At 31.4% G+C, this 14162-nt stretch overlaps 2 protein-coding genes across 2 annotated transcripts; both read left to right on the top strand.

Moving 5' to 3' along the window:
* The first annotated feature begins 647 nt into the window (after positions 1-647).
* On the top strand, positions 648-2194 carry LOC108825711 (sm-like protein LSM7). The gene is made up of 6 exons (XM_018599054.2): positions 648-800; positions 908-945; positions 1040-1121; positions 1214-1285; positions 1669-1721; positions 1880-2194. Exons 2-6 carry the CDS (start codon positions 943-945, stop codon positions 1967-1969), a joined length of 300 nt encoding a protein of 99 aa, XP_018454556.1. The 5' UTR covers positions 648-800; positions 908-942; the 3' UTR covers positions 1970-2194.
* A 1985-nt stretch (positions 2195-4179) lies between these two features.
* LOC108828065 (phosphatidylinositol 4-kinase gamma 7) lies at positions 4180-6927 on the top strand. Its single transcript, XM_018601620.2, has 2 exons — positions 4180-4392; positions 4545-6927. The coding sequence occupies exon 2, from the start codon at positions 4721-4723 to the stop codon at positions 6602-6604; it is 1884 nt and encodes a 627-aa protein (XP_018457122.1). The 5' UTR covers positions 4180-4392; positions 4545-4720; the 3' UTR covers positions 6605-6927.
* Positions 6928-14162: the final 7235 nt, after the last annotated feature.

Raw genomic sequence — 14162 nt, 5'->3', positions numbered from 1 at the left:
CTCCTATTCAGGTAAGTACGTAAGTGGGATCTGCAGATATATAGGAATATTCAGTGATTCTTGGATTGATCATATTCATGTAAAGCTGTGATTCTTGCAGATAAAATTCATTTTCCCTTACCGTTAATATCGTTCATATTATATTTTAGTCTTTCCATTGACATTACCCGTTGGTTTGCTCGGTTAGAGCCTTCGAGGAACAAAGAACTAGAATTTGTAACACGAGTAAACAAATTATATGTATGTCTTCTTCTCTTCTTTTTTTTGGGAAAAAGATAAAAGAGACATGTATCTTTTGTTTCTTCATGTTACATGTATTTAACCAATCTGTAGATTATATATACCTGTATGCAAGAGAGACACCAGACTGTTTTAGACTTTTAGTTTTCATATTCAGAAAAGGTTTCTATACCGAAAAAAAACAATATATACTGATTATAACTCTAATAATACGTTTTTAAAAATTCTTCAGAATAATAGAGATTGCCAAGAAACTGAATTAAAACAATAATAATCGCAAAATCAGTTGTCTGATAATTAATTATAGAGATACCCAATCCGGTTTTGTCGTTTAACAAAAAAAAAGAAAAAGACACCTAATACGGTTAAGACAATTCGAAACGAACTCGTGCGTGCTAAACCAATCTTCAAAACCACCGGTTAGAGATCTTAAACCAGAGAGTCCTTTACTAGTTCCGACTCTCTCTGACTTCACAAAATCGTCCCTTCGATTTGCATTTCGCCTACGTTTCTGTTTCGGTTTCTCTTTCTCTTCCGACCGTTCAGATCTTCGTCTCCCGGTGAGTTTTACTTCATTCATCACTCTCTCGAACAAAGCAGCGATCTTCATAAAGTATACGCATTTTGCCGTCTTCTGAATCAATTTGATTTCACTGCTTGTTTCCAGATTTGTGGAATTCCTGTCAAAGGGTCTGCTCTAACATGGTAATTTTAATGTAAAGTTATCATCTTTAATATTATTTAAATCGATTAGGTCACTTCAAGGTTTAATCTTTACTCTGTTTTTTTCTTCTCTCAGTCAGGAAGAAAGGAAACAGTGTTAGATTTGGCTAAGTTTGTGGATAAAGGTGTGCAAGTTAAGCTCACCGGTGGTAGACAAGGTGAAGACAATACTTCTTTTTGTTTTTTTTTTAATACAATTATGCCAAGTTGATCTTGCAGCTGAGTTTTGATGGTTGTTGATTTGTGGCAGTCACTGGAACTCTCAAGGGATATGATCAGTTGCTCAACCTTGTTCTGGACGGAGCAGTTGAGTCTGTGCGAGGTATCTCTTTTGTAGCACTGCCTTTTTTTGATTTATATGATTAGTGCACAACATGAGATGAGTAGTTTAGGTCTTGCCTCTTTGTGTGTGTGTGTGTGTGTATCTATGTCATATAGATATTAATTGTATCTCTTAATCATGTTTGTTGTGATGTAAAGTTGGACATTGTTATTCTCTTATATATATATTGGAACCAGAAGCTATGTTATCTCTCTTGTTGGTCTCCATGATTTACACAGTATCATTGTGACATTGAAAGTTACATGTGTATCCATCTTACTCTGCTACTACGTGCATAGCCACTATGTGTGTTTGTATCTATGCCATTGTTGTGTTGTTGTATTTTGATTTACATGATCTTTCCTTGTCTGATGTTCAACCAGATCATGATGATCCTTTGAAGACTACCGATCAAACAAGACCTCTTGGTTTAATTGTATGACTCAGTTACCTTCCTTCTTTTCTTTTTTTTTCCCACGGTTACAACTACAATCATTTATAATGCAGATAAAGAGCATTGAGATTGACATATTTGGAGTTTTATAGTTCAAACTCATTAGATTCTAAACCAGTATGTGTTATCTCTGGTTTTAGGTTTGTCGTGGAACTGCGGTGATGCTTGTCTCACCAACGGATGGCACTGAAGAAATCGCTAACCCGTTTGTTCAACCAGAAGCTGTCTAAAGTGTTTCTTTCAATACAGAATCTCTCTCTCTCATTTATGTTTTTTAAGTTGGGGGTTTTAGAGAGTATTATGTATCTAAGTATTTAAGTTGGGAACATTTATTTCTATGTGCTCAGGTCCGACTCTGCCTAGCAATTAGAGTGTGATTTGAACTGTTTTTGAGTTTATCATTGAACCAAATTTAAGTTGGTATCAACAAAGCTCGAGCCCCTTGTTATGGTGTTTTTATTAGTTCCACCCAGAGACATTGTCTTTGGGCAGGATCTGCGACTTACTCTGAGCTCATCAAGTGTTGGATGTTTTACAGAGCTGTTCATGAAGGGACTCTCGTTTGTTGTCATTTATAATCAATCAGCCAATGCTCTTTCTTACTAATGTTCTGATCAATGCGTATGTTAAATCCTTTCTTCTGAATTACGCTCACAGCTTTTTCCACAAAAATTCGTCGGAGTAATTGTTCTTCCTTGGACTAGTATGACCTCTTCTTAAGTACAAACTTCACCGAAAGGCTTTGGAGCTGCGAGATCTTGAAGGAGAACAGATGGAGGATAATCTTAGACGTTACAGCGAGAAAATAGCTTTGGTCTTTGGCTTGGTAACGTTGCCTAGTGGGAAAGTCATTAGGGATCAGAAAGAATCTGAGACTATGCGGGGACGGTCATGTGTTCCTATGTATAGTTGAGTTAATGGGAAGACACAACTGCACATGGTTTTGCATCATGTATTATAATTTATGCTTAGTCTCTCTTTGTTTTTCATTTTTTTCTCTTTTTAAAATGCTACATCATTAAAATAGTCAAAAGTGTCCAAAGCTGAATGTAGCATTATGGAGACAAGATCTTTTATGTCCAAAGTGGTTTAATCTCATTGTATATTATTATGATTCTCTATTACTTTCATGTGGATTTAAAACTGCCATTGTAGTAGTTACTTTATTCATTTGAAACCTAATGGACTTCATAATGAACTTGGTATTATATTATTTTTGAAGACATTCAGTGAAATATTATATTATAGACATTGGTGTTTAAACGCATACATTGGTGTTTTTGTGATTCTAGTTTGAAATCCACTGGAGGAAATATTTTACATCTTAGTTATATAAGGAGAAACAAGAAAAGAAATGTTATACACCATATCACTGGACACTGGTATGTTTTTATTAACTCTTCCTCCTAGTTAGCAAAGAAAAACTTTTATGAGAATGTATTATCATTTGTAAAGTAGAAACTTGCTTTAATTACTTGTAAATTGCCACCACCTAATTTTACTTCATTGGTCGACAAAGGAAAAAATACTTCATTGTTTCATGGGCTCTTAGGTTATGAGACCCAATTTCGTAGGTCTATGTCACTATTAAGTATTAACCTCGTCGGCATTCTCATCCTTTGCCACGTACAGTTCTCGGATCGGACAGTCAAGATTCCATAGGAATCTATAATCGAACGGCCCATCTATGCCAGGTTCTAGACTCTTCTAACATGGGGACAATGATGAATCTTCTTATTTATTTTTAATTTTTTTTGTGCACCTATGAATCTGCTTATTTTATTACTGTTTTACCTGTCAGTTTATAACTCTATCTACTTATTATTATTATTATTATTATTATTATTATTATTATTATTATTATTATTATTATTATTATTATTATTGTTATTTTCGTTTTACTTAACTCATTTTTTTTTCTTTTCAGCTGAAAAATAATTTCTCATTATTTTTATGATCTATTTTAGGCTTTAATTTCTTTTTTTTTTTCAATTCTGAAATTTTATAATAATATCCAAATTATGATCTAAATTATTTTCTAAACTAGATTAGTAACAATTATAATTTTGTTATAGTACAAAATTACAGTTTCCTTCAAAAGAATATCAAATAAAGAATAAAGATATTTTCAGATTTGGTAAAGAAGAGAAAAATAAATTAATAAGTTTCAACATATATGTCAGTATATATATATTATATGTCAGTTTAAAATAAAGTAAAAACTACGTCAACACCAAATCATAATCTAGTGGAATAAAAATAAACGAAGAAAACAAAATATGAACTAGTAATAATGATAATTAAAATAATACGATGACGTGTCAGAAAAATAGATTTTATTGCCTGATAAAATAGCTCACTGAACATTTTTTTTACTCAACCATGGTTAAGAGAATTAACCATAGTCCGTACGATAGATCAGAGTTAAAAAGCGTTCATCAGACAAAGAAGTGAAACCAAGGAAAGGAGACAACGAGGAAAACACACACAAGATCAAACTCAGTGAGAATTGATTCTCTTTCCCCTCGATTCCTTGCCTCCATCAAATCCTCTTCAATAAAGATTCTTTCTCATGCATGTGCGTTTGTTTTCTAGAAGACGATGAACTGACGTATTCGTCCTCTGCCTCTGTTCTTCAGATCTTTGGTTTCTGGTGAGTTTCTCTTGCAAGATCCAACCTTTTTGATTGTTATGTTCAGAAAATGATTGAAAGTTATCATCTTTGTTGAATCTTAGAGACTAAGATCACTTACTGATAGATCTGCTATATAGATTAGTGACCATCTTTTTTTTTTTTGTAAACAGATGTCTTCTCATGTTCGGTCGGAAACATGGCTTATCTGATGTAGCAATCGAAAACCAACGTTCTTACGTTTCATGATCGGTTCAAGTGTTATCTGCTCCTGCTTCGTCCGGGTCGTGTTGGTTTCAGACAAAAGCACCGGTCTTGAAGATCTCTCTTCTGCTGCTGCTTCCGTTTCATGTCTCGAAACCTAGACAGTCCTGTTCAGACACAAATGGCAGTGGCGGTCTTCAAACCTCCCCTTTCCGGAGGGAAGCAGCAGCATAGACATCACCATCACCAACAGCTGCAGAGACAATCCTCAGGAAGAAGAGTCTTCGTCCAAACCGAAACCGGTTGCGTTCTGGGGATGGAGCTAGACCGTAGCGACAATGTCCACACGGTGAAGAGAAGACTCCAGATCGCTCTCAACTTCCCCACCGAAGAAAGCTCCTTGACCTACGGCGACACCGTGCTGACCAACGATCTCAGTTTCGTGAGGAACGACTCTCCTCTCCTCCTGAAACGCAACTTCATGCACAGAAGCTCCTCCACTCCTTGTCTCTCCCCAACGGGGAGAGACCTGGAGCTGAGAGACAGAAGCGGTCCTATAGAGATACTGAACCAATCAGAGTGTTTCTCCGTTGTGAAGCGGATGGTGAAGGACATCGTGAAGGCGATGAAGCTCGGCGTTGATCCTCTCCCTGTCCGCAGCGGTCTCGGAGGAGCGTACTACTTCAGGGACAAGAACGGTCATAGCGTTGCCATCGTTAAACCAACTGATGAAGAGCCCTTTGCTCCCAACAATCCTAAGGGATTCGTTGGGAGAGCGCTCGGCCAGCCCGGTTTGAAATCATCGGTTCGTGTCGGCGAAACCGGGTTTAGAGAAGTGGCTGCTTATCTTCTTGATTACAACCGGTTTGCTAACGTACCTCCCACGGCTCTTGTCAAGATAACTCACTCGGTGTTCAACGTGAACAACGACGGTGTGAAATACAAGGCTAGAGATAAGAAGACTGTCGTTGTTAGTAAGATCGCTTCTTTTCAGAAGTTTGTGGAGCATGATTTCGACGCGAGCGATCACGGGACTTCGAGCTTCCCTGTATCCTCCGTGCACAGGATTGGGATACTAGACGTGAGGATCTTCAACACGGACCGTCACGGTGGGAACCTTTTGGTGAAAAAGGTGGTGGAGAGGTTTGGTGAAGTCGAACTTATTCCAATTGATCATGGCCTTTGTTTGCCTGAGACGTTAGAGGATCCTTACTTCGAGTGGATCCATTGGCCTCAGGCTTCGTTGCCTTTCTCTGAGGAAGAGCTTGAGTATATAGGGAAGCTTGATCCGTTTAAGGACTGTGAGATGCTTAGAAGAGAGCTGCCGATGATCAGAGAAGCTTGCTTGAGGGTGCTTGTTCTCTCCACTGTTTTTCTTAAGGAAGCTGCTTCTTGTGGGCTGTGTCTTGCGGAGATCGGTGAGATGATGACTAGGGAGTTTCGTTCGGGGGAAGAGGAGCCGAGTGAGCTTGAGGTTGTGTGTATTGAAGCTAAGAGATTGATCGGTGAGCGAAGAGATGTTTTCTCTCCGAGGTCAGAAGGAGGAGAAGCAGAGTTTCAGTTTGATCTAGACTGTGATGAGGAGATACAACTAACCGATGATTACTTTACTAGAAACCCTTTTTCGAAAGGACGTTCTTCACTTGGAAAGCTAGAAGAAGAAGATGAAGAAGAAGAAGAGGAAGAGGACAATACTGAAAATGCTGTCTCAATGATCACAATGAAAGACAGTTTTAAAGTTATTTCAAAGCTTTCGACTTCTATGAAGGACATACATCTTAGCAATACGGGAGGAAGCTCCTTGAAACCTTTAACTAGAGGCAAATCTGAAAACACATCGTCGGGTCACAAAAGCGCAAACGAGCAGCTTCCAGTGAGTGCGAGTTTTGTGAAGGTAGCAGACATGAAAGAGGAGGAGTGGGTTGTGTTCTTGGAGAGGTTCCAAGAGTTGCTTGGACCAGCTTTTGCGAAACGCAAAACGGCCACGGTGAGTAAGAGACAGAGACTTGGCACTTCTTGCCAGTTTTGAGAAACGATATATAGTAAAAAATAAAAGCTCGAGAAAGTTATAAGAGACGAGAAACAGAATCTACGGAGGCTTCTTGTTTGCGTCCTATGGTAGTAGAAAAAAGATTAGTGAAGTTTGGAAGGTTTGGCTTATAACAAGCGACAAGGTGAAAAAGGGTTTGTTTATTTTTTTAACCATTTTTGTAAATATATGTTTTCACCTCTCTCGTTGTGATCTTTATTTTTTTTATCTTTCACCCCGTGTATCATCTTTTCTTGTTTTTCTTTGGTAATGTCTTTGTAGCTTGGCCTGGTCTTATAAATAAATAATATAATATTAGTTTTTTTTGTGAACAACATATAATATTAGTTTTGTTTTAATATTTTGTTTGATTTTACTGTAATGCATCTATTATCGATCTTGTGAGACGATTATTGTCAATCAACTAAAATCCACAGCTCAGTCCATGCATCAACCAATGATATGAATTAAAAATTGAACCAATGGTAAAAGAATAACAAAAAACGAGTAGAAAAGTAATATCAGAACAATAGTTAAACTATGAACTAAGTATTATGGATAGTGAAGTACTGAATTTTAACTATATTTTTTAGATTTCGCAAAATTGTTAAAGCGATTATATTTTTGGTTTGGATTGTTGGTAGATAGGTCATACTAGTATATTCTATTCTTTTGATTATGTAATATTGCACGCCACATGCACGTCCGTTTAATTCATTTTCTTTTTGTGTGTGAGAAAAGTGTCCGTTTCACATTTTTATGCCTCATTTTTTTTTTCTAGGTGGCTACATTTGTTAGTAACATAAACATGTTAATCCGTATAACATATTTTTTATTTTTTATTTTTTTTATTTTTTATTTTTTTTATTTCCAAATCAGTTTCAAAAAAAAAACATATTTTTTATTTTCCTGCACATGTTAAGGAAATAATCGTGTAAATGGTGTTTAATTGTGTTATACGGCCTAACCGCCGCATGGGCCATTTCACCATTCATAGATATCCTAAGTTTTAACCCAATCTATTCGGTTTGATGAGTGTTAGAGACAAGAGAAAATAGAAAAGCGCAAGTGTGATATGGTCCCAAAGGAATGGTTTGGTACGAAGACAGCTGCGAAGAAAGCGAAATGGGCATCATGCATCAGCGACCCATTTTCTGCATTATCCATTTATCCCATCAGGTTATGTCAAATGTTTGTATAAAGTTCAAAGAATTATAGGTTCAAAAAAAAAAGTTCAAAGAATTATACCAACTTTTGACGCAACAAAACGATGAAATTGAAAGTAGGACCCAGTTTATGGGTAGGGTTTATCATTTTCTATATCTGTCATTTCGACAAGACAACATCAAATTAACGTAACATTCCGTTTTCTTACGTGGCACTTCTTCTATATGGACTATATGTACTACCAAGAAGGCAATATACCATTTACATAATTACATGTTCATAAAGTTCTCCATGCTTTATATCTATGATGATATTCTTTTGATGATTCTGTATATGCTCTATTATGTTGTTCATAGTATTGAATTCAAATTACAAGGGAGAAAAACAAACAAACCAAGTTATTATTACATAGTAATAAAGTGGATACATATATTTATAAGAAATCAATTACCAGATTTGATCAGCATTGCGACAACATTTGACACTACTGTATATATAATCAATCATATCTTAATTATTTTCGATTGGGGCGGGTGGTATGATCTGTTTCTATTGCTAAAGTGAGTTTATTTGATCAATTGACCATATTTTATTATTTTTAGAGTTTTATGTATGTAGTATTTGCTTCCAAACTCTCTCTTGCTTCTAACAACTTTTAATTTAATTAATGTATCTGGCCTTCGACAATCTTCTTTCTACCTTTTAATTGACTGCTCGTATTATTTTTTTTTCTTTTTGTAAATGTTTCATATATCACTTTTCTAAACATTTGACCAAACCTTTTGAATGCATGGCAGTTCTTTTATCATCATTAACGGCAGTATGATGCTTAAGGGTTTCTAACCATTTATTAATAAAATTTTATGTACTTCTGTTAAAAGTTGAATTTTAAATCACAAACTTAATTAACCCGATAAAAAGTAACATGTACAATAAGGATATCATTTTTTTCTTTTGAAGTTCTCTGTCAACAATTTTCTCTAACAATTTTTTTTAGTAGATAGAACTTGTTCTACATATTCGCAATGGAGTTTTCCTAATTAATTACTCCATCCGTTTTAAAATAAGTATTTTTTGACATTTTCACATAGATTAAGAAAGTGATTAAAATGTATTTAATTTTTTTAGTTACTCCTATTTGAACAATAGTATTTAAGATAAATTATTTATAAAATCTATGTAATTTACAATTAATTTTCAGGTAAAAGTAAGTATAGTTTTCATCGAATTATAAAATGACACTTATTATGAAACAATAATTATTATGAAACAGAAGGATTATATTTTTTCTTTACCCTTTGTGTTTCTCTTAAAAGAATCTTTGTCCTTCTATTTAATTAACTTAAAGAAGATTGGATTCCTTCTCTGCAAAACAGAAATTTAGTTGGTAATGTGTTTATCTCCCGCAATACTAATTCAACCATTTCTCTACATCTCAGTCACTGCTCTCCTTGTTGTATTTTTACATTAAAATTAATAATTTAGTTTTCTATATCATTTCGAGGTATAATCCTGTTCGAACCAGTAACATCAGTGGAGCTATCGTTCTCAATTAATTATTTTGCTGGAGACGAAATTATCAAGTTGGGCATTATATCATATAACAGAGTTTCGGTTATCTTATGCTAACAAAAACAAAATAAGATGTTGATCCATGCGTCTGTACGTGTATTAATTTTATGTTTTAGTTTTTATTTATTTATAATAAATAATGTATTTATAATATTTGATCATTTTATATTGACTAAGTTAAAGGTAGATATTTGAGTATCCACTCGAATTCGGCTAAAATCTTTTCAGGTTTGAGATTTTCGAGTTTAAAGATTTTATGGTCATTCGAGTATTTATAAATTTTTGTTCTAGTTTGATTAAGATCTTTACAGTTTCGGGTTTGATAACTCATTTAAATTATTTTTAAATTTTCAAAATTTTGTATATACTTTTTCATTTCTCAAAATATAAAAATAAAATAATATAACATATAAATTTGAGTAACGTAAGCCAAAATACCTAAATTGAAAAAATAAAAACAGATTTAACTTGGATATTTAGATGGAGAATAAATATATAATTTTAAGTATTTTTAGTGTTTTGATTACTGTTTAGCTACTTTAAATGTTTACTTTTGACTATCTTTTTTTATTTTCAAAAAATTTAGACAACTTTAAAATAACTTTTGAATATTAACTCTAAAAATAGCTAACATATTCAAATATATAAATATGATTCAAATATATTTGAATACCCGAAATATTTTGTTCGGATCATGTTTGGTTATTATGGTTCTCTAAATATCAAAAATTTAAATCCGTTTAGATATTTAATCGGTTTTGGTTCAAATTTGGTAATAATTCTTCGTTCAGATTTGTTAAATGAAGAGTTGAAATTATAATTTCCATAAATTGTTTGTACAATAAAAATGAATATAATTATTTGAACCTGATAAAAATAAATACTTTTGATATTGATTTAATGAAAAAGTGAATGAAGTGTATTTAATTCAAATTTAATTTAAGAAAATACATTAATTTAAGTGGAATAGACAAAAAAATTAAAATATGTATTATCATTTAATTCTTAATGGCATGTCAATATAAATAAATAGGAAAATTAAGAGGCAATTTTAAAGGGCAATTCTCTTTTATAAGATGATTATGTTTAATAGAGGTTATAAATGCTAAAAGTTAGTTGTCTTTTCTTGAGAATACTAATCTCAAAATCATTAACTACTCTTCAAATTTAAAGTTATAATTAAATAGCTGCAATTTCTCTCTGCATCTCTTTGTCCTTTGTTAATAAATTCTACTAAGTTTTCTTCTTTATTCCATCGCTATCTCGTTATTCTTTGTTAATATTTCCGATTATCCTTGTATCAATATCCTAATATATACCGCTACCAAGAACAATTTATCAATTTTTATTCATCTAATGCTCTCATTTCCTTATGCAGCTTTTAACTCAAACACAGTACAACTTTGGTTCGATTTTGTTGCTTGAAGACTTTGTCTTATAATGTATTTTTCTTCAGATTGGCGGAATAAGGTAATTTCACAATCTTACTGATCCATTTGGTGCAACATTCATAAGAGCATCTCCAACATTCTATTTTAGAGTTTGCAAAACTCTAAATTTGAAATTTCAATGTGTTTTTCTCCAAAAGAAAAACTTCAAAATTATTTGTATTTTACACTATGGTATGTATATATGTTATAATTAATATAAATCCATAAAACTTATAAATAATTAGCACATATATAAAAATATCACATTAACATTAATTGATAAATTTTTACAGTAAATATATAAATTATAAATATAAATACATAACTAAATATTAAATTACAAGAAAAAGACACTATATTTTGAAGCTTGCAAAACTTCATATTTAAAGTTTAACTAGATTTTGACCTGCACGCCCGTGCGGGTGTATTTTTATAAAATATATTACTATTTATTTTTCATATTAATATTAGAGCTGAACAAAAAAACGAATCCAAAAATCGAACCGATTCCGATCCAAAATAGTAGTATCAAATCCGAACTGAAATTAATTAAATATCCAAATTATTCAAAATTTTGGTATTTATAGAAATGAAATCCAATCCGATCCGAACTAAACTATTTCGGATACCCAAAGTATCCAAAATAGACTTACATACTTATATATTAATCATTTTTAGATTTAATGTATATAAAAATCCATAATATATATGGTACTTTTAAGTTGGTTTAAATACTTAAAAATATATAAATAGTCAAAAGTAAATATATAAAATATTTAAAGTATACCCAAAACATTAAAAATACTTAAAATAATTATCTATCCAAATATTTAAATCAAACCAATTTTTATGTTGAGTTTAGATATTTTGACATATGTTATTCAAATTTATATATAGTATATTATTTTGTTTATATATATTGAGAAATTTAAAGTATATAATGAATTTTAAAATTTTAAAAATAATTTAAGTGGGTTACCCAAGCCGAACCGAACCCACAAAGATCTAAATCGAATTCGAAATAAAATTTAGAAATATCCGAATGAGGCTGAAATCTTTGACCTTGAAAACCTAAAATCCAAATAGATCTGAACCGAACCAGAATGGGTATCCAAACGTCCATCCCTACTCAAAACTTTAGGAACATACTAACATATATTACTATCATATAAATAATCAAATATATTATATTTGAAAAGTTTAATGTAAAATATAATAACCATGATTTTTAGCTGGTATATGAAATTGGAATTTTTATTGTGTTTTTCTTATATATATTGAAAAAAATATTTAATAATGGTTATTGGAAAATATTAAAATTTTGAATATATGTATATTTTTGAATCATTTTTTGATATAAATCAATTTTAGATTATTATTTTTATTTGAAATATGTATATAAAGTTTAAATTTTATTTTATGATTATTTTAGAAAAACATGTTTCTAGATAATTAGATTAATTAATTTTCGTATATTTTAAAGCTGGCTCAAATAGATAGTTTCTCATAATATAATAGTTTGTAAATTTTTTATAATATAAATAAATGTTTTTTCTTAATATACTGATATACATGTTTCCAAACAACATTATATATTTTTATATTGTTATTAATATTTCCAAATTAACCTTTTTAATTACTATTAATATTTCCAAACAAACTTCTTTTTTAATCTGTTATCCATGTTTCTAAACAAATGTTTTTTAAACTAATATTCATGTTTCCAAATAAACCTATTAAAAAAAATAATATTCATGTTTCTAAACAAACATATTTTTTAATCTGTCATCCATGTTTCTAAACAAACCTATTTTAAAAAATTACTATCAATATTTTTTAAACAAACTTATTTTGTACTTCAATTTTAATAATATAGATTCTCAAGTTCAACAGATACAGAAAAATAAAAAAGTAAACCTTGATCAGTGGCTATTTTTTTATTGCTTGTTTTGGATGCAAAAAAAAATAAAAGGTAAGAGATGTATCTATATATATATACTAGGATATGCCCGCCCTACGGGCGGGATTTGATGGATCGGATTTTATAAAAGATGTAATTTTGTGTCAATTTCCTTTTATGTTGAGTTGGTGTAATATGATTATGTTGCATACACCAAATTTCAACTATATAACTAAAAATAATTGAATTCTTAATATTTTGATGTTTTAGTCTTGAATTGTAAGCTGTTATAGTGTTTTCAGTTTTTAATACTATAAAATCCATAAACCAATCGGATTCGATAAAAAATGAGATTAAGTTTTCTAATACTATTTTTTCTGTGAGTGTTTATAAATAGTGGAGAATGAGGTTTTAATTTAGAAGAACTCTCTGTCAAAGTTAATATAGTTGTTTTGGACAATCTTAGTAGTTACTATTATAAACAATTGTTGTTGTTTGTTTTGGTATTTATGTTATAATGAGGTTTAAAAGGTTACTTCATGAATTCTAGATGTGTGTGTTGGCGCATGTTTTTATTTGATCAAAAAAAAAAATATAATTAGACATTTAGTTGTACATGGGATTTAGCTTATTTAGACCATATTTTATAATATCCAAAATATTAAGCTGGTGGTGGTTAAATGCAACATTTACTTACATGTTAAATGTCGTGAACATATGTTATTGTTGTTTCTTTCAACAGAGTTGAAATTGTGATAATTTTTTGTAACAAATACATAGAAAGTTTTGTGTTTGTGATTTTTAAAGAGTTTCGCTTTTCCTTTCTTCTATTTTTTTTATTTCTTCTATCGTCTTATTTTTTTATTCCGCATAGTTACATCTCATTGTAGTTTTTGAGTGATATTACTTAATTAAATAATATGGAGACTTCCCATTTCAAAGTTATGCAAGCTATGCCTTTGTTTTAGTACTTAGCCTTTTCAATACTACTTGATTAAGTAAAAGAAAATAACCAAAGCTATGATTCATGTAACCTTTAAAGTATATGTCTATCGGTCCATGCCTACTGAAATGCTACAACTCTCTGCTTTCTATCCATTTTACAATATTCACAAATCTTTATGTTTAGAATCTTTTTAAGAAAAATCTAAACATTTTATCAACCCCAGTACCAACCTAGCTCAGTCCAACCTAATCCATTTATCATAACCACCAAACAGTAAACAACCATCATATTTCTTCTTCTCAATCTATGAAACAACATTGATATTTCTTGTTGAATCTCAAACTATCAAGGCGTATACATGATCGTATAGAGATCAGGAAGCATGAATCTTAGACTAAGATTCTTAGTCCATGGCTGCTGGTTTTCTTGGATGCATCAATTAAATAACATGCAAAACAGATGAATTAGCTCGATTTGCAGGTCATGTTCTCACTTTTATATGTTAAATACAGCTTTTAGTATTTGATTAAAATAACTATATAA

The sequence above is a fragment of the Raphanus sativus genome, chromosome 9 (genome assembly GCF_000801105.2).
Source record: "Raphanus sativus cultivar WK10039 chromosome 9, ASM80110v3, whole genome shotgun sequence".
Taxonomy (NCBI): Eukaryota; Viridiplantae; Streptophyta; class Magnoliopsida; order Brassicales; family Brassicaceae; genus Raphanus; species Raphanus sativus.
Note: the sequence above shows the minus strand (reverse complement) of the source record. Positions and strands in the feature narration are given on the sequence as shown.

Bases quoted from the DNA above. Each gene is read 5' to 3' on its own strand.
- LOC108825711 (XM_018599054.2), top strand. The intron at 1,286-1,668 runs GTATCTCTTTTG...ATGTTCAACCAG, and splicing joins AGCAGTTGAGTCTGTGCGAG to ATCATGATGATCCTTTGAAG. The intron at 1,722-1,879 runs GTATGACTCAGT...CTCTGGTTTTAG, and splicing joins CAAGACCTCTTGGTTTAATT to GTTTGTCGTGGAACTGCGGT.
- LOC108828065 (XM_018601620.2), top strand. From the start codon at position 4,721: ATGTCTCGAAACCTAGACAGTCCTGTTCAGACACAAATGGCAGTGGCG.